Raw genomic sequence first — 22,982 nt, forward strand, 5'->3', positions numbered from 1 at the left:
GAGAGAGAGAGAGAGAGAGAGAGAGAGAGAGAGAGAGAGAGAGAGAGAGAGAGAGAGAGAGAGAGAGAGTGTGTGTTTACGGGTGTGTTTTTGTAGTATCCGATCCTTTTTCTCGCTTTCACGTGAAAGTGTTCTTGTCAAGCCATAGTGTCTTTTCGATCAATCACATTGTTCAAAATGAATTAATTGATCTTTTAAAACACGTTTAATAGTTTTGTAAATGTTATACTTTCTCCTCCGGTTTTTTAAAGACAGTAGATATAATATGCCGGATAGGAGGACGTTGTCTACATGTTTGTGTGATTTGCTGAATTGTGAAGTTGTACTTTATTTTCAAGTTTTGAATCTGTTTTTTGTGCTATGAAGTCAGGCCAGAAATGATGCCTCTAAATGCGTAGAAAAATAATACTACCATAAGTTTCTTTAAAAGGAATGCAAGTATGTTCGGGTATTGCTTCGTTCCCCACCGGCCACCTTTAAGAGATGATTCATCATACATCCTCGCACTTTACCTGGCCGATAACAAATATCAACAATACCAGGAAGACAACAACAAGAACCGATTCACTGAGGCTGAACTAAAAGAGAAGTGGAATCTAGATCTAGATATGATAATAGATCTAATATGGCATGAAGAGAAAGGTATTTATAAATATCCTACTGACCCTGCATTTGACCTTCGTTTTTTTTTGTTGGAACAGATTGTTTTTGTCTTGCCTGAGGAGAAGTCGCCCTTTCAAGCCTTTGCCTTTTGTTGTTGACGTCTACTGATCCGAATTTTAGCTGCCGACTCAGCCCTTGCAATAATGCAGGGCTAGACAAACAAAGTTACAAACATTTTGCTGTCTGTAGATTCTATATCTCCATCCCATCTGTACTCTAAGAAAAATGGTTTTATTAACTCTTGTCCTGTGTCTGTGCTGAGATGCGAATCTTTATCAGCAACCGATTACGACGCGTCGGACGTTCGGGGCAGGCCGCCTTGGTCACTCTCAGTGTGTACTGTTGGTGTACAGCGCGCGCGTGCCGGGAAACATGTGTGTTTGCCATGAATACCGTGGGAGTGTGTAAATCGATGATGAAAATAACGCTCTATCTTTTAAATTTCTTATTTATAATGGAGTGTCTACGTACACGGTAACCGGGCACGTAGCCTCAGGGTCTACAGTCTACGTACACGATAACTGGGCACGTAGCCTCAGTTTCTACGTACACGGTAACCGGGCATGTACGCGCTGGCCTCAGTGTCTACGTACACCCTAACCGGCAACCGGGCGCCTCTCATTACGAACACGGTAACTGGGTATTTAGTTTTGTGGGGGAGGGGGATTTGAGCTAGGTGTACGGTTGTAACTGCTTTGCTCCCTTCATGACACTGACATTAAATTTTCCTTTTTACTGTGTAGTCTCAATGTCGCATACACGGTAAACGTGCGCGTAGCCTCAATATCTACGTACACGGTAACCGGCAACCGGGCGCCTCTCACGGTAAACGGGTATTTAGTTTCATGGGGGGGGGGGCCTTGAGCTAGGTGCACGGTAACAGCTTTGCTCCCTTCATAACCTTGACTGTTTTCTTTTTTCTCCGTGTAGTCTCAATGTCACATACACGGTAACCTAGCAATGCCAATCGGGCTTTCCCGCGAGGCGAAAATTTGGTCCCCGTTTACGGGCGATTTTGCGGACCCGGCCGAAGCATAGGTGACTAACTTTGTCAACCTCGGTCTGCTCTATTTCCCAACCAATCCGAATGAAACTCGGCAACCAATCAGAAAATGAGAAAATAGGGCAAACTAATGATATGTGGACGTTGAAGTTCGTACACATAAATTAACCTATACTTTTGGTGTCGGGAACACTTTCGTATCGTGTACACCGAAAACTCTAAGGAGTTTGAATTTCAACGCCGAGATGGTAATAGATCTATCTATCCTCTATAGTGTGCTCAAATTTGAACGTTCTGTGTCAAGTAGTTGTTTAGACCCGATCATAAATGCACGACTACCCCCCTATCCAAAGCGGCTTTACACGGAGACCGGCCATTTTCCCCTCACTCTCGTGGCAAATGGATGTGACCTACAAATCCCCGCATGACTATTCCGGGCCCGTTCATTGGTCACTTGAAATAGGGCAATGGCGGGCGCGCGCATCCGGTTGTTTTTCTCTCTATTCCCCTGTAACATCGCTATGGGGGTATTCCGAGGCGAGGTTATCTCGTCTCGGGGTGTTCGCGTCTCAACGGGGAAAAAGAATTTATAATTGTACGGCATGCTAGATTGAATTAACTTATCTTTTACGGTTGGCATGGTCTGAAGTCATCATAAAAGCTTTGCAATTATTTAGTCACGCTGCCGACATATATTCTTAAAACCCCATGTTGTGATACGATGCTATAAATAAAATGGACTCATCCCGACACCCCTTTTTCGCAAAATCGTAATATGTACACCACAATTTTAATTATAACAAAATAACTACTAAATTGGTAGTAAATCTGACTGCAGAAATGATTTCTACACTCAAAAACACATCGGGTAGCCAAGTTTCTCTCGAACACTCCGATTAGTTACCGAGATATCGTCGATTTTCTTACAGAATCTGCTACTGCGTGATCCACTTTTTAGGAGTATTTTCCTATATGTGGGTCATCCATATTTTGCTGACCTTTACAACCCCATAACTTTTTTATTTATGAACCGATTCTCAAAATTCAAGAAGCATAATTCTTAGAATTGAAAATTTTTTCTTAGGTACCAAATAAAAGGGGGCAAAGGTGAAAATTTAAATTTTCATTGGCATTGCTAGGTAACCGGGCACGTAGCCTCAATATCTACGTACAGGGTAACCGGCAACCGGGCGCCTCTCATTATCTACGAACACGGTAAACGGGTATTTAGTTTCATGGGGGGGGGGGGGCTTGAGCTAGGTGCACGGTAACAGCTTTGCTCCCTTCATAACCTTGACCGTTTTCCTTTTTCTCCGTGTAGTCTCAATGTCACACACATGGTAACCGGGCACGTAGCCTCAATATCTACGTACACGGTAACCGGCAACCGGGCGAGTAGTCTCAATGTCATATATACACGGTAACCGGGCACGTAGCCTCAATATCTACGTACACGGTAACCGGTAACTGCACGCCTCTCATTATGATTCATTATCTACGAACATGGTAACCGGGGGTATGTAGTTTCGGGGGTGGGGTTGGGGGGGGGCTTGAGCTAGGTACACGGTAACTGCTTTGCTCCCTTCGTGACCTTGACCTTTTTCCTTTTTCATTCCGCTCTTTGTGTGTTGTGAGCGGAATGTAATCCCAAAAACGATCCCAATCTACCCCCTGTCATCTTTCCTAAGGGAGAGCAAAATGCAGTGACACTGAAAATCTGCGAATCTGGAACAGAAAACTAAAATGTGAGGTAGCATTGTGGAATCAGGCTCTTGTCAAAATAATCAAAGTGAAGAAACTTGCATTTTTCCACGGGTATGTGAATTTTTATCATTTTTTTTTTTTTTTTTTGGCTCAACACCTTTCATGCCCATTAAAGAACTCATTTCTGTGTGGATTTTTCTGAAAAGCGTTGATTAAAGGCATAAAAAAGTAAATCTTCAGTTACCATGGACTCTTAAGCTAAGGAAATAACTAATCTTTGGCGGCCATTTTCTCACTAATTTTACCTCTGAAAACAGGTGACCCCCACCTCCTTCTTTTGCAAATATCTCGACTTGTATTCAAGATAAATGGATATTTTTTGCATCCAAATAAAGACAAGTAAACAAGCTTTAAGATGATACCGATAACTCTACATGCCAAAAAAATGACGAGAGCCTGATTCCATCACGCTGCCTCACAAATATAGATGTTTACAAAACATGTACTTGTAATACTATCACGAGAGAACGAGACTCAGAAAACAGAGAGAGGGATAGAGAGAGAATATCGTTGTGAGGCTATGGAGATTTTTGTTTATAATGTAACTACATGTACAAAGTCATAGTCAAGTCTACTTCTGACAAACTCAACCAAAAACTGTCCTCATATCGTTTTATCCAATGCGTATGTTGTGTGATTTGTGTGTGTGTAACATGCTATATATGTATTAAATATATATAGAGGCTATTCGTATATATGCATGATGTGTGTGTCTCTCTCTCTCTCTCTCTCTCTCTCTCTCTCTCTCTCTCTCTCTCTCTCTCTCTCTCTCTCTCTCCCTCTCCCTCTCCCCCCCTCTCTTTCTATGTGTTTATGTATTTTTGTGTGTGATTATAAGTGTGGTGTGTGTAAAGATAGTATTATTGGGTGGTTGCGGTGGGTGCTCGGGTGTGGTCTGCTCCTTCTCTCATATTCAACATCTATACTTTATCTTTCTCCTCCTTCTTTTTGTGTTTCTTACTCTCCTGTAACACTAACACCTCTAATCTTCGGCACTTATATGAACTTATTGTGTTGCAAGTGCTAACTCATACGAAAACAAAAGATAGTTTTAGGTATGAACAGGGCGCTTTGGCGAAACACCCATTATTATTGTACTGTTGAACCCTAGAATGCAGAAATGGAAACCATCAATTTGTCAAAGCAAGGTTATTTCACACCAATTTGAGGGTTTGGGAGATAATTTCAAGTAAGAGTCACGAACAAAATATTTACAATCTTGATTACGTACAGAAAGTATTGGCGCCTGGGGTCTTGTGCGACTTATTCATATTTTCCCTTCATCACATTCGCCTGTATATTATTTATATAAACTATATAAAAATGAATCTTGTTTTGAGCCTAGAACCAGAATATCGACTGTCATGATTCATATCATATATATAGGCCTATATAATAAACGTGAAAGACAAAAATTAATGCTCAAACTCAAAGTACAGTAGAATAGCCCAAGTAGACCTATTCAGTGTGAGAGGTGTAAGAACTGTGGGAGGGCAAGATGCAGTGATGCTGAAAATCTGCGAATCTTGTACAGAAAGCTAAATTAATATAGAGATCTAATTTACTGTAACCAATCCAATGAAATGCGAACACTTTGGCCGTTTTCACACAAGGCCTGCACCAGCGCACACTTTACTTAACAGAGAGCTGTAGTAGATAATCAAAATTCTAAACATTAAACATATTTGTTTCCAGTTTCAGGTTTTTTTTTGTCCTCTGGTGTTGCGTCCAGCCCTCCCCCTATCCCCGAGTGCGTCTTTAAAAAAATCAATAAGCTCCCCCCCCCATTCCTGAGTCCTGTAGACCCTGAGGCTACGCACCCGGTTACCGTGTACGTAGACACTCCGTATTTATGAAGTGTTACATTTACAAACACATGAATAACCCCCTCTCACAAGCTGATAAGACATTACATGAGTAGTTACACCCATTTGATCCTTTCTAGAGACGTTGTTGTTATGAATGACCTGGGGTTCGAAAGGGGATAATATAGTGGTTAGGCTCTCGGACTCGCAACCGTAAGGTCGTGGGTTCGAATCCCGTCAGGGGCCCGACGTTGTGTCCTTGGGAAAGGCACTTTACACGAATTTTCCTCACTTCACCCAGGTGGGAATGGGTACCCGGCTATAGACAGCGAAAGATCTTGTCAGTTTGTTAGTGTTTGAGCGCTTAATCGGCCGCTTGCACTGTATGCTTCTCGGGAAGCTGAGAATGTTTCGGAGTGTTCTATGGTCTGCTGGGGTAATAATATAGTGTAAAGCGCATAGAGCCTGCTGTTGAGCGGGGATATGCGCTATACAAATGCTATCTATTATTATTATTATTAATATAAGTCAATATCCGAATGTTTTACACTCAAATTGTTCTTTGTACACCCCCACAATGGTAAAATTATCAAACAAGTTTATTTTTTATTCAGGTAGATCTAGACTAATATAATTTTATACAAAATCAAGCTCATTTGAAAGGTTTTGTATAGAAAAATGGAAGTCTTGTTCAGGGGCGAAGGCTGACTTGTTTGACAGGGTAATCAAAGGAACCAGATAGGGCCTGGAGATATATCACACAAGAATCTTACTAGAGGCGGCAACACTGAAATTGTTAATTGTGAATGAAAGCAAATCCTGAATTCATGTTGAACAGGGCCGGCCTTCAATGCCGATGCCATCCGTCCTGAGATACAGGGCCTGAACTGAGAAGGCCTAGGCATTACAGTAGTCTCCACCTAAACGCATGCCATACAAAAGCACGCTCCGCTCAAACGCACGCTTTCATCATCTGACGGGTTTTTACTATATAATTTAGACGTGCAAACGCACGGTCACTCCCTCTAAACGCACGCTCTGATCTGCGAAACACGCTGACAGGTAAAGCTTGACTAAGGGAAATTTTCACTACAAGCCTAGAAAATCGGACATTTCACGAGATTGCCCCTTACGCCGAACAAAGAGACTTTTGAGAGTGATGGACAGCATTTTCACAACCTAGCTTTCCACAGGCATAGGTCTAGGACTGGTCGGTGAAATGTTGGGGGGTTGGGGGACAGAAACGTTTTTTGATTGGTCACTGGAAATGCATCTCTTTTGAGAGAAGGTTTCTAACTGGTGTTTGAGTGACTGCGTGTTGGTTAATGTTTAGTCAGACCTAAGTCTATGATGCACAACACGCGTGAGTGAATGCTCGTTCATGAATTTACGGTCGGGGGTGGTCGCTTGGAAAGCCACGTGGCTGGTCCGTTGTCTCTATGACTATCCACTAACAATCTGTTCAGGCCATTCGTTCCCGACTTTTTATGGTTCATTCATTACATCAAGTCTGTCTTTCTGCCCATTCAACGCCTTTGCAGTCTTAACCGCAGTCGGGGAATCTTTTACAAAACCATCACGTGTTGTCACATTATCGACCCAAAGTGCCCCCCACCCCAAAGGGAGGTCACTAGAAATACTAAAATACTAGAATATCAAGGCAATGAGGTGACTGCGTTCCTTCCTCCCTTTGGTAAGGTTCATGTAAACGCACGCTCCGTATAAACACACGCTAAGGAGCCCTCCCGAGCACCGTACGTTTAGGCAGAGACTACTGTAGTCGACATTAGCCAATCACGAGTACTGGTTCGACTAAGAAATTCAGTATCGATGGATACCCAGTACTGGTTAAGGAAATCGTTGAAAAACCAGGGACCCAACGCTTGTATATCAAAATGTGTTCTCATACTACACTTCTTTTTCTTTGCAGCTGTGAAGACATTTTGAGGTTGGCAGAGGTATAAAATGGCTACAACAATTGAATTATTGCTCACGATGTGCCCCGTAAGACGAAATTCATCAAATGAAAGAAAAGCGCAATCTTGAGTGCCGCACCAAATTGCGCCAAAAACTTTCTCCTGAATATCAATCAGGCGTAGGACAGTTTGAGAAACAATCGTGATTGGATGATTATCGTTAGATGTTTTTGCGTCATACCCCTCTCTTGTCACGTATCGTTCTAGGCCTTCTATTCGAATACTGACGAATAGTATTCTCAGACTTCTGACTTCTGACCGAGGAATGACAAGAGGCCTATAGTAGAAATGACTGCAACTGTGTGAGTGTACAGCTACAATAATACATGTATGTAAGAGTAGACAAAAAGTATTTTTATCCGTCTCATGTAATCTCAGTTACTGTTTAAGGTTTGGAAAGTGAAGGGTCTTCCTTCGTTTCTGTACAAAAAACTCTGTATCGACTAGTATCAATTTTAAGGGGCTTCCAATATCGAGTATCGATTAAGTTGCCTTTTCTTAACCAGTACTGGGTACTGGTTTCGACTGACGTCCATCCCTATTTCTCTCATTAATTTTCCCTTTGTCAGTAAAACAGACGGCCAGCTCTATTCAGACTCGAGTCCTCGAGTCTGATTAGACTTTTTATCTATTCGGACTCGAGTCCGAGTATGGGTTTTATCTATCTCGGACTCGGGTCCGAAAAAAATGTTTTATTTATTCGAACTCAGCTTCTAAGTGAGTTATGTCAGTGTAAGGAGGTTACATAATATAACTGTTGTCGGGGGGTTTTACGTAAAATTGGAATTAGGACTAGAATTACCTACTAGTACTAGGACTGTGTTCCAATGGCAGTGTCTAAGTACACGGTAACCAACAACTCAGGGTCTTTCCACCACCGGTACAGCATCAAATGATAGCAACAACAACTACAAGGACTCTTTAGCTATTAGAGTTACCAAACTTTGGCGGCCATTTTCTCGCTAATTTCACCACTGAAACCACGCGATCTCACCTCCTTCAATAGCAAATATCTTGACTTCTATTTGAGACAGATGGGTATTTTTTTCACTGATAGCAAGACAAACGAACAATCTTTAAGATGATACCAATAACTCCACATGCCCAAAAATTGACGAGCGCCTGATTCTACCGCGCCATGACACATTTAAGTGATTACTGAACCCATTGAGCTGTTTCCTTGGTCGGCTGTCACTGAGATTTTTGGTCTAATATCCAATCTAATTCATGAATAAGTGGGTGGTTGGCGGGTGCTCTGGTGTGGTTTGCTTCTTCTTTCCTATCAAACATCTATCGTCCTTATCTCCCCTCCTTCTTTTTTATGTTTGTTACTCTCTTGTAACACCTCTAATCTTCTGGCGCTCATACGACCTTATCCTTATGCAGTTGCGAGCGCCGTAAATCCTCTACTAAAACAAACAAACTTCATGAATAAGATGCAAGGCAACTTGTAGCCTACTTGTATTCCTTGATATATTTTTAAGTAGTAATTATTGTTTAGTTTAACAATACAGACTCACAAATTTTTTAGAAAGACATCTTTTAAAAAAATGTAAAGTACTGGTAATATGTTTCTCCTCAGTTCATGGAATTAAACCGTTGATGTTTTCTTCCACTTTGTGAATTTGAAGAACGGTACGGCGAAACCTACTCTCCAAGCTGTTTTTGCTGCGAGTGTCAAGATGGGAAATGGTATGAACAAGGTATGTCTGTGAAAGACCAAGAGTTTTGTTCAAAGCTTTACAAGCCGAAGGGCTAGAACTCAGATGACGGATGGATCGGAAGCTTTATTGTAATAACTTTTCTGATTGATCTTAAAGTGGGTAAAATGTTGATTAAAATGGTTCTGACCATGCTTTTCTAATCTATCAGCCTAGAAATTTGAGGGGAAAAAAAGGATTATTTACTATCCCACTGATGTTATTATTGATCCTGTGATCTTGGGCATTTGTTTATGGTTCAATTCCAGGGAAAGTTTCAGTACTTTTCTGTTAAATCAATGTTTAATGGGTCTATCTAAGATGGAGGCACCCGCGTCATGTTTGCACCTTTCTTTTTCTCTTTAGATCTTGCCTGGTCTCTATATTGGTAATTTCCGGGATGCCAAAGATGAGAAACAGCTCAGTGAGAACAGCATTACGCACATAGTCTCCATTCATGACAATGCTAAGAAGATCCTTGAGGTAAGATGTTTACTTTTTAGTTTTCTATGCCGCGTTGCATTTTGAATAAAAGATGTTTTAGTATTAAGCACTAGCAAAGTTCTGTATTGCTTATGTCCCTCCTATGAATATGCCAGCTATTACAGTCTATGTTTAATATTAGCAGCCTACTCTCAAAGTGATGGGACAGTTTTTCCCAACATTGCCAGCTTGAAGACAAACTGGCATACTCAGTGAATGAGGGGAAACTTCCAGTCTTAATATGGGGTCTTTTTCTTCAGGAAGCGTATTTTGGATGTTTGGTTCTGTTTAGGGTGACTGGCATCGGTATTGTAATGATAAGGCTCTCAACTGTTGCATGCAGATGTTTCCTCAATTTTTAATTTTTTTAAAAGGGATCTTGATTAGATAATGTTTTGAATGGGTGATGATAGATGAGATGATGAATTGACAAGATAATACTTGAATTGGAGAATGTCATGTTGTATTCTATTAGATATTTCTCTTTCATTGGATAATATCTTGTTATATTGTATTTAGAATACTCATCATGTATTTCCAAACCTATATTTTTCTCAGGACAAAGAGTACCTCTGCATCCTAGCCAGTGATACACCAGATCAAGATCTCAGCAAATTTTTCCCTCAAATTATTCGATTCATTCACAAGGCACGTCTTGATGGTGGATCTGTTCTTGTTCATTGGTAAGTGAGAAAGGCGGTATAGTCTTTGAGCAGTGATGTCTCGAATAGGTCGAGGGTTTACTCATGCGTATGATACCTTTGTAATTTTCATTGAGTAAATAGTGAAAGAACAAAAAAAAGAGATATTGAAGAAAATCAAGAGAAGTAACTATGATGGTAAAATGTAAAGTACCCGGTATCAATAAAAGAATAGAAAGATGGATAGTGTTAGGTGTTGAAGTGAGGGAAAAAAGCCTTACAACCAAAGAAAAATTGATTTAGCTCAGGTCATAACGATGTGACCAACACTGGTCAGAGCATGCCACCCGCCCCTCTTGTGTAATCACTTCCTGATCCATATCTTTGTTTTCCTCTGCTGCCCCAAACGGCTCTCTCCTGCTGGTTGAAATATTTTAAAAAAACCATGGACAGGGTTAGAGAATAACGCCCCGGATATATGAGCAATTACCAAAACGTGAGACTCTCTTGAGACTCAGTGGTGCAAAAAAATTGTTCTTACCAATTTGACTCCCTTTTCTGTCAGTCGCAGATTGACTTTTAGTGCTCATATTCCTAGAGTATCAGAGCAAGGAGATGTAGGGTTTTGGAGATATGGGTCTATTGGTTTGGCAACCACTCTATTTCTTGTATGTAACAGTGATGACAAAAACAGATAGGCAGCAAGGCAAATTATAGACTTTAAATTCCATTTGTTTTGTAAACAAAGACTTTGTACACTATGAACTCCATTCATAATGGTAATATGAATGACAAGCTTTGTAACAATGAAGCAGTGCACAGAACATGTCATCATTGTTATGTACAAAAAAAGGATACACATTGGACATTATCATTGACAACTCATCACAATAGTGAAAGACTGTACAAATACAGTTATCAAGGCCCCAGTGCCAGAAAAACACATGTGTAAAACAATTTTTAAACTAATATGAGGCAAAAGCACAAAATGAATGGGGCTGACTTGTACATAACAGTAATGACAAACATGACTTGTACATAACAATGATGACACAATGTACAGGAAAAGACAAAGTCATGCCTCCAGAGAGAAATGCGCCCTCTAAGAATTAAAAAAACCCAGGAGATGTTTCTTTTGCATTGAAACAGATATCAGGTCATATCAAAGACAGTGGACAATCACAATTATGTTGCTAATTATGACAAACAGTACTCGTACATAACAGTGATGACAAAACATACTGGGAAAAGGTAAAATCATGCCTACAAAGAACACGTTTGCACTATGAGATACACAGATCAATAAAGGCATATTTTGCTTCTAAATGAATCTTGCATGGATGAAATATATGTTGAAACTATGAGATACACAGATCAATAAAGGCGTATTTTGCTTCTAAATGAATCTTGCATGTATGAAATATATGTTGAAAACTTATTGATATTAGCAATGATGACAAATATTACTTTTACATAACAATGATGACACAATGTATTGGAAAAAGGCATATCATGCCAACAAAGAACAAATGTGTACTTCTGAGTTAGACAGATAAACAAGGACATATTTGTTTATTTGTGTGAGTAAAGAGAGCACACAAGACTTAATGTTTGCTCTTAGGACAATGTAATTTCTAGTATGTCAGTCAGTTTTGTACGGCTGCATGACGACACCCCAAACGTCATCACTTAGCACAAAAGCTAAATCTATAACCACAGAAATGACCCATCTCTCGAAGTTTGTTCACACATCACACTCTTGTTCCAGGAATCCAGTGTAAACACTGCAATTTCACTAAAATATGCAACAGAGTAGCCTAAAAACACCCAAAACAGTCCTGTACGTCACATTCAACGCAAGATTCTTGTGCGTCACTGGACGCTGACGGCAATGACTACTTTCGTTTTTCTCTTTCCCCCGTTGCTTCCGCTGTTCTGGGGAAGCGGGTAAGGGGAAGTCACTCGAGAAAACAATTATATCCGGGCACTGTTGATGACCCGTTCAAAACAAAAGTAGGCTGAAATTCGGACTTCCGGTACGTCGCAAAGTGACGACGATCTCGGCGAATGTTAAACAGCCGACCGAAATCGTAGATCTAGGAACCGGATGTTCCTTTTGAAGTATTGAATAAACGATGAAAAGCAAAAAGATTTAACCAGCTATGGTGATTCTACTGAAAAATAATGTTGTTTTCTGAAACGCCTAGTCCATGACGACACGACGAATGCACAAGTGATCCGAATTATTCGTTTATTTGCGAACAAATAAACCGATTTCTTGAGCAAGTGAACCTTTTTCGATGACAAATAGCATAGGATCAAAGCACACGTTAAAAAAAAAACACCAAAAAATTCGAAATTTTGGACATTCATTGAAGTTTGCATTGGTGTGCTCAAAATGACAGTCCAAGAATCACTAAAAAACGAACATTTTTTGGCACTAAATTTTCAAACTCAAGATTGTAAAGCTGACACGTGGTCTGAAACTGCTAATGCAGGTGCTACATCCTATATTTGACTTGTGTTTAAGTTTTGGAGGAATAAATACTAATGCATCACATTTTATGCACACTAATGTGAAATGTATGTGTTTTTCCCCACGTTTTGGCAATGGCTCATATACATGTACAATCTCAAAACACTCACTTTTAAAGCCTAAATGAATCCAGGAGTTATCAGATACTGAAAATCGTGTTACTTGTAGAATCAATCTGAAAGAAACTTCTACTTCCATCTTTTAAATCAGAACTCTTTTTTTTTCACCTGTTGGAAATTTCAAAAATAGATTAACGACACTGTTAGAGTATATAACATCATCAAAATGTCTCAATGTAAAATGATCCCCTTTTTTCTTCTAGCCTGGCCGGTGTGTCACGTAGTGTGACAGTGACGGCAGCTTACATCATGACAGTGACAGAACTTGGCTGGAGGGATTCCCTCAACGCCATACGAGGGGCCCGCAGTGTGGCCAACCCAAACTTTGGCTTCCAGAAACAGCTACAAGCCTACGATCACGAGCATGTTGTGGAGGTGAGGGTTGTTGTTGTTGTTGTTGTTAACGATCCAGTAGCATCTGAGCGTTAACTCTTCTGCAAGATGCCATTCTGTAATAGTTGCATGTTTGTTCTAATTGTTGTCTTGAGGAGTAGAGGCAATTAGATGTGTGGGGTAGCTTGGGAAGAAAACATCCCCTTAAATCAGTTAGTTTTCTGCAGAAGAAGAGATGATGTTCCACTGTCTCTGAGGGGTAGTCACATAGTGGGCAGGCAGCAGACTGCTTTACTCCAATTCTGTTGAGGTGTTGGTTGAGGGGTACATGTTGTGTTCTAAGTTGGAAGATTATGGATTGATCTCCCCTCCTCAACTCATTGATTGGATCTTTGACCAGTGGTTTATTCATGTGGCCATACATCCTCCTTCCTGTTGTACCTGTGGCCCAATCATTCATCCACTCTTCCTTGAGGTTTGACTTGATCATTTGGCAGCAGGTGGTGTAATTTGTAGGAATTTCAGGCTGAGGGAGGCTAGCTCCTTTCTTTGCCAGAGCATCAGCTCTTTCATTCCCCGGTATCCCAGTGTGGGCAGGAATCCATTGTAGGACTCTGACGTGGTGCCTACTTATCAAATTATGTAGACTCCAAATCAAGTGCAATATATCTTTGTTCACATCAGTCCCACTCTCAAGTGTCTCTAGTGTTGAAAGGCTGTCTGTAAAGATAACGATGTCTGTGGTAGCAAGTGGGTTAGTGTCAAACAAGTAGTTGATGTAGTTTGCTGTGTTGGTGATAGCTTGTTTTTCGGCAATGAAATTGGAGCAGAAGGACCCGCTGGAATTAAAGACTTCTTTTTTTTTATCCCACTGGGCAAGTTGATCACTGACCCATATCCAGCGTTGATTGTTGCCGTAAAGGCAGATCCATCAGTGTATGAGTGGATCCATGTTGGTGGATAGGAATCAATTGTTTCAAGGGCAGAATGTTTTAGTGCTACAGGATATGTGTTTTTATTGCTCTTGTCCAAAAGTGTTTTCCTAATTTCTGGCTTTGCTATGGTGAGATGTGGTGGGAGAGTTGGAGGAACTCTTTCCAGGGGTTCTCGTCTTTCAGGGGGGTGATGTTTTTCTTGGAGATTGAGAACAGTGTCAAGTACAGATTTTGTATTTTTTAGTCTGATTAGGTTTCCACTTGTCAACAAGGATTCTAGTAGGGTGGTTATTTTCTAGCCTTTTAGATCTTTCATAAACTTCTAAAGCTGCCTGTTTTCTTCGAGTTTCTAATGGCTCAATAATTGTGTGGATTTCACAGGCCGCAGTAGGTGAGGATCTCATTCCGCCAGAGATAAGACGAAGAGCTTGGTTTTGGATGGTGTCCATTGAGTTTTTTGTAGTTTTACTGCAAATGTTTTGTAGAACAAGATTATAATCAAAAACAGCTCTGGTATATCCTAAATAGAGGCCTCTCAAGGTGTTCTTGTCTGATCCCCAGTTGATATTGGCTATTTGTTTGATGAGATTAAGTCTCTTCACAGCCTTCTTCCTGAGGTTGTTGGTGTGTTGTTTCAGGTTGAGCTTGCTGTCAAGTTGTACTCCAAGATACACTGGGTTATTCTCCTTTTTCAAGTTGGTACCATCTATTTTGAGAGGGATTTCTGCATTTGCAAGGTTATAGCTTCTCGTAAAAACAGAGTAGACAGTTTTTTCGCAATTTACTTTCATCTTCCATAAACGGCAATAGATTCCTAGGGAATTTAGATCATCTTGTAGTCTTCATCTGCTTATTGTTGTTCAGTTTCCAGTGTGCCAAAGGGCCAGGTCATCAGCAAAAGGGGCTTTTTCTGTTTTGAGAACATATGGAACATCATTGAGGAAGACAAGGAATAAGGTACAGCTGATAGAAGATCCCTGTGGGAGTCCTTCCTCAAGTACTGCTTTTGAAGATAGGGTTTCATCCATCTGGTCTGGATAAGTCTATCTGTAAGGAATGATTTAATCCAGGAGTACATGTTTCCCTTGATTCCCATGTTCTGCAATTTTAAGAGTAGTCCTTTCCTCCACACTCTATTGTAGGCTTGTTGGAGATTCACAAACACAGCCGTTGTCTGTTCCCCTCTTTGAAATCCATCAATGATTTTCTGTGTAAGCCTGAAGAGCTGGTCTTCTGTCCTGCCTTTTGACCTGAACCCTGCTTGACACTGATATCAGACCTGAAGACTCAAGCCACCAGTTAAGATGAGAATTGAGGATTCTTTCACAGAGCTTGCCAATACAGGACGTAAGTGATATTGGGCGGTAGTTTTTAGGGTCATTGGCCTTCTTTCCTTTCTTTAAGATTGGGTTTATAGTAGCTAGTTTCCATGCTTTAGGCAGATTTCCCTCGGTCCATGTTCTGTTGTAGAGCTTAAGAAGTAGCAGTTTGGCTTTTTCACCAAGGTTTTGTAGCATCTCATTGTGTACTTTATCAGGACCTGGGCTTTTTCGCTTCTTCAGTTTCTTGATTGCACAGTCCAACTCTCGCTTAGTTAAGAAGTCCTGGAAGATACTCGGTTTCATCAAATCTCTCTCTTTTCCTTTCAGAACACTCAGTAGACCCCTGTCCAGGTCATTCCTTTTGCTGCTTTTGTTAATGGAGGCAAAATGTTTATTGAAGTGTTCAGCTTTTTTTAACTCGCTGGTGAGAACTTCGGTTTCTGTGTGTAGTGGTTTGGGGTTTTCTTTCCTTTTTTTGCCAGTGAGGTTATTTAGAAGTGACCAAGCTTCACGTCCACCTTGACACAAATTGAGTCCCTCACACTTCTGCGTCCAGGCTTCCTTCTTAGATTCTTCGGTGACAAGTTTAGCCTCTGCTACGGCCTTTTTGTATCTAATTTTCTTGTCCATATTTTTTAGATCTTTCTCATATTCGTGTCTGGCATCATTTTTAGTTTTTGTAGCTTTCTCCAAGCGCTCGTTCCAAAAGGGTTTATATTTGGTTCTGCACCCCTGTGGGATACTCTTCTTTGCAGCATCTAAGATGGTGGAGGTGAGTTCACTATTAAGGGCGTCTATACTTTTATTGTCTAGATCATCCAGCTTAACGGTGTCCTCATCTGTTTTTCTGAAGAGATCCCAGTTTGCCTTCTTGAAGTTCCAACGGGTTCTTCTTTTCCTTTGTCTGTGTTTCAGTATACTGATTTTGGTGAGAACGGGACGATGGTCACTAGATATACAGTCTAGCACCTCTTCACTGCAGTAGTTGTGTAAATCAGCAGAGACCAGGGTGAGATCTGGTCTGTGGAGGGTTCCCCGTGTCTCCTATGAAGAAGTGTTTTGGTTGAATCCTCATCTTGAAGAAGGATGAGGTTAAGGACTGACATAGTTCTTCAATCCTCTTACCTGTGTTGTTTTGGTCAGCATAGCCCCAAAGGGGGGGAGTGTCCATTAAGGTCACCAGCTATGACCGTCTTCTTAAAGATAGTACTCTGTTCCATGAAGTTCAGAGTGTTACTTGGGGGACAATAGATGTTATAGAGTATGAGCTTGCTGTTGCCATACCACAGGGTGACTTTATGTGCGTCTGTGGGGTGCCAATTAAGGAGCTCTACTTCACCCTGGATGTCATTTCTGATATAGGTTATAATCCCTTGGCAACCTTCACATTTACATGGATAAGGGGTATACCCAGTGATGTTTATGTCACAGGATGAATGGAGAGTTTCCTGTAATAGAGCAATGTGGACTTTCCTTTCATACAAAATTTTCCCCAATTGTGTTTTCTTCTTGTCCAAGCCACAGACATTTGCCTGAAGAATATTGAAGTCTATAAGCTTCTCTTTTCCGTTACCAGTTGTAGGGGGTGTTTTCTTCTTGTTTTTCCATTTTCTCTGCTTTCTGATTTTCTTTTCCTTCCAATAACCATCCACCAGGCCAGCTTGGTTGCCCACTAAGACCTGGGGGAGACCTTGATTACCGAGGCGGCGTCTCAGCTCGTATGGGATTCTATCATTTGTGAATAGCATCTAAAACTGGTGGTTCTGTGATTTTCCTTCCATCCCGGGGTAGGAGATAAAGCAGTGGCTGTAGGTGCAATGCCACAAACAAAAACCCAACTCCATCACAGAGAGATTGTAAGAAAAATGAATGGGTATGTTGGTGTCTGTTGTATTAAATTGAGGAGTTGTTTGAGGAGATAAAGAAGAGAAAGACGCTATTAATATTAAGAGCATAGTTGCTGTGTGTTGCTGAAATACAAAAATTATAATATAATAATAATAATTCTAGTAGTAGTAATAATACCAATTGGAAGCTAGACCCCCCCCCCCCCCCTCTCCCAGAGCAACCAAGTCCTCTCATCCGAGAGATGGGGGCAGGGGAAGGCATGGCAGATCCCAGAGGGTTAATGTTGTCAACAAGCAAGACGCAAATGGTCTCTGCACCTTCTCTGCAGTCATAGGGCTCTCCGATAAGTGCGTGCTTAATACATGTATGTAGCTGGGTATTCCCTACGTAAAGTCACATCCAGTACAGTGCTTACAATGAACCTCTGCTTTCCACCCCACCAATACCCGTCCCAACTCCAGGTCAAAGAAAGGTTGTTGACGGAGAGAGGAGAAAAGAGAAGTTAATAAATGTAATAAAGTAAAACAATAAATAAAAAGAGTAAGAAACATAGTAAAGTAATATGTCTCTTTTCGGGGTCACCCCTGGACCCGTTAGCTTGCTTCCTCTTTTTCTTTTCCTATTCGAAGAGTACTAATCCCCCCCCCCACCACGAAGAGGTGGGTCTATTTGGGGGGGGGGGTGGAGGTGAGGGTCAAGCTGATCTTACAGCCATGGGATTCATTTCTACTGTTTCTGTTGTTTTTAAATGTTGTTTAATTCTCTGATGTTAAATGCATGAGCTGATTTTAGTTTTATATGTAGAGATGGTTTTTAAATAATTTTTTTCTCTGTTCCTCTAAAACCGTAGTTTTAACTTGTTCCCATGTGTAGTTATATTGGGCTGCTCAAATCAGTTTGTAAGGTGTTCATGGCAGCTTCATGGAACTAGATTGAGAAGTTTCCCCCTAACAGCTGCTCAGGTTGGTTATGTATAGTTGTAGTATATATCAACATATCCTGAGTATTTCCAGTCACCCAGTAATTTTGAATTCTACCTCTTTTTACATCATATCTTTCTGGCAAAGTTGATATGTTTAAACCCCTAGTTATGAAAAAATAATGTGTCCACAGGAAAGGAAAAAGTTGCGCAGCCAATTCCCACATAACTCTTTCAAGGACGAGGAAGAGTGCAGAGTGAATCTCCGCTGTTTCCAGCATTACATCATGACCGGCGACCTCCCCTCCCGTTCAGATGACCTCTACCCCTTGCCCCATCGAGCCTACCAGAGCCCTGCAAAGAAAGAGTCGGAGAGTTCGAGCAGCAAAAATAAGGTAGACACTCACAGCCCGTCGCTGTCTCAGCATCAGCAACAACAGCGTGGTCGACACCGGCACCACCATCACCACCACCACCACCATCATCATCGCCACCAACAACTTAAACATAGACCTCAGCGCGAAATAGTGAATGAAGAAAGCAATGACAATCATGCAAGTATAGCATGTGACAGAGACTTTTAACATTTATTCCTGTGGTTTTTCCAACAAATGCTTGTTACATGTGTTATATTGTTTTCCTTTTTTGTTATGGTTCTTTGTAGAGACAAATTTCTGTGCCTGACTGTATTTTCCAATATATGGAGAAAGTACAGAGTTAAAGTCTTTTAAGTATCTTAGTCATTTAAGTCTGGAAAGAGAAAAAAATAAAGTTACTGCTATTATATATGTGAGGCAGCGTGGTGAAATCAGATATTCGTCAATATAATGAGATCGGAGAAACCGGAGTTTTTCTGCTCCTTTGGCAATTTTTATCAAGTTTTTTTGTTTTTTTCACTCAACACCTTTTAATTTTATGTCCATTTAAAAACACATGTCTGTGTGGTTTTTACTTTAAAACTTTGATTTAAGGCACAAGAAATGTAATTTTGCAGTTTCCAAGGACTCTCAAGCTTCGGAAGTCACCGAGCTTTGGTGGCCATTTTATCGCTATTTTATCACTAATTTTAGCTCTGAAAACAAATGACTCCACATCCCCTTCAATCACAAGTATGTCGGCTTCTATCAAGGTAGATGAGTAGCTTTTCATCAAAAGCAAGATTAACTGAGCAAGCCTTAAGATGATACCGATAACTCCACATACCCAAAAATTGATGAGCTCCTTATTCCACTGTGTCATGACACATATTTGATATTGGAAAAAATTATATTAAATTAATTGCATGAAACGAAAAAGAACCAATGCTTTGTAGACTTGAACTTGGAGCTAGAGGTGAAAACTTTGGATATGCTGTTCAATCATGGTGACTGGATGTTGGTGAGTTTTTCCAGCCATTTCATCTTTTTTTTTAATCTGGAAAAACTTTCTGGAGGTTGATCAGGGCTTGTGAAGGATTCCTATAACTTTTTATAAGTTTTGTCGACGTTTCAAATTGTTTTTGTGGGGGGGGGGTTTTCAGTTTTTGTTTAGGGAATTCATCTGAACATTTTATTACTATTTTTGGCTTTGGGTATAAATGTCATGGTATGGCAACTTTTTTCTGCTTTCGTTATACTTTCTTCTGAGGGCCTTAGTCTTTTTGGTTGCGGCTACTGTTTACAGTACCTTTTGTGTAGAATTTTGCTATGTATACTACAAAAGTAAGCATTTTTAGAAGGTGGAGAGTACAGTTTAGATTAACTTTTGAGGGACCACAGCCACAAAGAAAGTGGAAACAAAGCAAGAATTCAGGCAAAATGTTGTAAGGCACTCAGGAGATAATTGTTTTTTCAAAGTGAAATACTGTACCAGTGTTAATAAGATTGTTTGTTTTTTTGTCGTTGTGGTGGTATTATGAGGATTGAGGGGGGAAGGGGGGGTGTCTTTTTTGTACATATATATATGGACTCACAATTTATTTTTAAGCACGGTTTCCTTTCTTTTTATCTTCATGGTGAATTTTCAAGTGTGTATTGATTTTCTCTTTGCGTAATGTTGTGTTGTACAGGAAATTTTCTCTTGATGCAAAAAACAAATTCTCATAGGTTTTTGTAGAAATGTCTAAAGGATAAACTTGACATCTGGGTTTGACCATTTGAACGAGGGAGACTATTCTATAAAAGCCTGTGCTGTTGTAACTGCTAGAACTGCTATAAATATACTTTACTTTTTTTTGTAATAGGCCAGAGAGAACCATGTCAGCTGATCATTCACATAGAGTTGCCAGTATTATGGAAACCAATAAATCTGAAAATGTGGATTTCTGAAATTGTCTGGATTTTGTCCAACTTGTGCATGTCATATTGCACTATTTATGAAAATAGTCTTGAGTCAAAATAAGACAACATGGTCCATAGATTTGGAGTCCTTTCGGTTGGGTTTCCACGGCATCCAAAAAGTTCAGAATATTTTATTCTTAGTCAGTTGGTGGCACCTCTGTACAGAATATGTATTGTTTCTTCTGACGAGTACAAATTAAAAATGAGGAATTATTCTGCACATCTCGTAAATAAAATAATCATTGTTTTAAACAAATGAAATATTATAATACCACAGTTTGGCCTGGCAAAGAAGACTTTTTTCTGCTTTTCAATTTGATTATGTCCTTAAAGACTTTTCTTCCTAAACCAGATAAACATGTTTTGATGGACTTTTCATTTCTGTTGTGTATAACGTATCTGCAACATTACACGTACTAGTTACTTATAGGATCATTTTTCGTTACCTGAGACTTGCCTTTCCGCTGACTTCATTAGATATTACGAGTTTGACAGATAAGTGCTGAATATTTTGTTGGGTCCAAGATATTTTAAAAGCAGGATTTGACTTTTTTGTGTGCAGAAGGCGTTTACAGAGAACAGAAATAAAGATAGAGGATGTGTCAAGATTCATGTAAACTTATGATTGTAATGATAGTGATAGATCTATGATGTGCTGAAAGTCATTTATATATGAAAAGCATGTCACTATTGTTTATAAAACTGTATAGCTGTTGGGTTAAAAATTATGTCCTCCCGCCACTAAATATCCACACTCTCTCTTGAGTCCTATTCTTTGCAGAGTGAAAAGTTTTACTGTTATCAGTGTGTTTAGGGTAAAGATTGCTATAGCAAATTAGAGTCTATCATTAAATGTAAATGATAAAGCTTTGTGTAGCTGATTGGGAGTCTATTCTAATGATTGCTGGAGACAGTGCTGTGCACACAAGGAAGGTTTGGTCAACATTTTTCTTTCTGGAAGGAAAATTGCCCCCAATTCTTTAAATTTATTAGCATTAGTTCTGATAATTTGAGCAATAATTATCCTAGGTTCTTTATAAAGCATTAGCTGCTGCCAGCAGCTTGAAATTGCATGCTCTAACTCAAGGTGTCAATTGACTTATTTCCTGTGTGCACTTTTTTCGCTCACTATGGTAACAAATTCAAATTTCTTTTTAAATTTTTTTGTTCCCAATATTGTCCTGTATAATTTCTGTCCTGTATTTTTTCATATATATATAACACAGTGTGGCAAAAATTATTGCACTTCCTGTATTGTACCCAATCAGTTTCTATTTTTGGATGTGTTCCTCTAGCATTGTTTTCTGAATTCTATCATGTTTTGTGTCCCTGGTGTTTTGGGACTAGCCTGATGGCCTTGCAATGGGGTCCTCCTGTCAGCATCTGATTGTTGTGTGTGCTAAGGATGCTATATGTTTGCTCCATATTACTATTACATCCAGAGGCAACTACCATGTGCGCAGTGCATGCATTTGTTGTAAATGATAGAGAGATACTGGTAAAAAGTAAAAAGAAGTTATAGTGCAAGTTTCCATAAATTTACCCTTCGAATGAGAATGTCTCAGTTCTCACCTTGTAGAGTTTGCAGTAGCAGAGCAGTTTTTGTGGTTTTAAAAAATATTTCATGATAGAAATTCTGGACAATAATGCAGTAGGCCTAATGGAACAGTCTCATCTTTGATAGAACCGAATGCTATTCTTTCCAAAGATGGCCAGATTAACACCCTTTTAAAGTTAAAAAAGATAAACGAAGAACAAACCATCACGCAACAGTATCAGTATCTATGAACATATGGAGATTATGCTGATTGTTATAATTATAAGAACAGCAGTGACACAAGTTGTAAGAACTAATACAAATTTCTGTAGAACCTAGCGTCTCACTAAGTGTAATAGATGTTAGTATTTTGCTAAGTATAGCGCTTGGTAAATAGTTTGTAAGAACTGCTCGTTTAATTTGTCTTTTCAGTCTGAAGACAGAAACCAGGAAACAGTTGCTGGTTCGAGTGCGAAAGTTGACACTGCGGAGAGACAAGCTGAGGAATCCGCCCCGTCTTTGTCCGGGCTCAGTTTGGACGACAACAGCAACTCAGGCAGCAAAAGTTCTAACCACAACGACAATGGTCGGTCCTCAGCACGGGACGGGATTGTTCTAGAGACACTATTTGATCATGCCTCGGATTAGCGAACGATGACAGAATTGTCACCAAAACCATTGTTGATTGTCAAGTGTTTTGGACAGTCGCAGGCCTTGCAAGTCTTACTTTGTTTTAAAAAGTGCTTTCTTATTTTGTTTTACTTTTTTATTACCCTATCTCCCTGCCCATCATCTCACTCATATAATCTTTTTCATAAAAAGCATTTCATTGTTTAAGTTATACGCCAGTAATTTTTACCGTGTCCATATCACTTAATATTTAACTTTTCGAAAAAGGATGCAAAGTATAAGATGATTCAGGGATCTACACACACAGAGTATGCTTCTGGAGTTGTGTGAATTTTTCTCTTCAGCATGCAGTGAGAGAGTTTCTCTCGGTATTTATAAGAAACCTCTTGCAACACTTTTTATCACGTTTACTTCTGATCACTTTTCTTGATAGGGGTGACTGATCCTTTC

The 22,982-nt window shown here is 39.9% G+C and overlaps 1 protein-coding gene across 2 annotated transcripts; it reads left to right on the plus strand.

Annotated features, from left to right (window-relative positions):
* Positions 1-500: 500 nt before the first annotated feature.
* LOC101847801 (dual specificity protein phosphatase 22) lies at positions 501-22,743 on the plus strand. Of its 2 annotated transcripts, none has more exons than XM_005092697.3 (7): positions 501-642; positions 8,794-8,914; positions 9,278-9,394; positions 9,953-10,077; positions 12,894-13,065; positions 18,242-18,601; positions 22,335-22,743. In XM_005092697.3, exons 2-7 carry the CDS (start codon positions 8,894-8,896, stop codon positions 22,548-22,550), a joined length of 1,011 nt encoding a protein of 336 aa, XP_005092754.1. In that variant the 5' UTR covers positions 501-642; positions 8,794-8,893; the 3' UTR covers positions 22,551-22,743. The 2 variants fall into 2 exon arrangements, with proteins under 2 accessions (XP_005092754.1, XP_005092755.1); XM_005092698.3 differs by having other exon boundaries at positions 18,242-18,442.
* The last annotated feature ends 239 nt before the right edge of the window (positions 22,744-22,982 follow it).

Source organism: Aplysia californica, unplaced genomic scaffold (genome assembly GCF_000002075.1).
Source record: "Aplysia californica isolate F4 #8 unplaced genomic scaffold, AplCal3.0 scaffold00051, whole genome shotgun sequence".
NCBI classification, from domain to species: Eukaryota; Metazoa; Mollusca; class Gastropoda; order Aplysiida; family Aplysiidae; genus Aplysia; species Aplysia californica.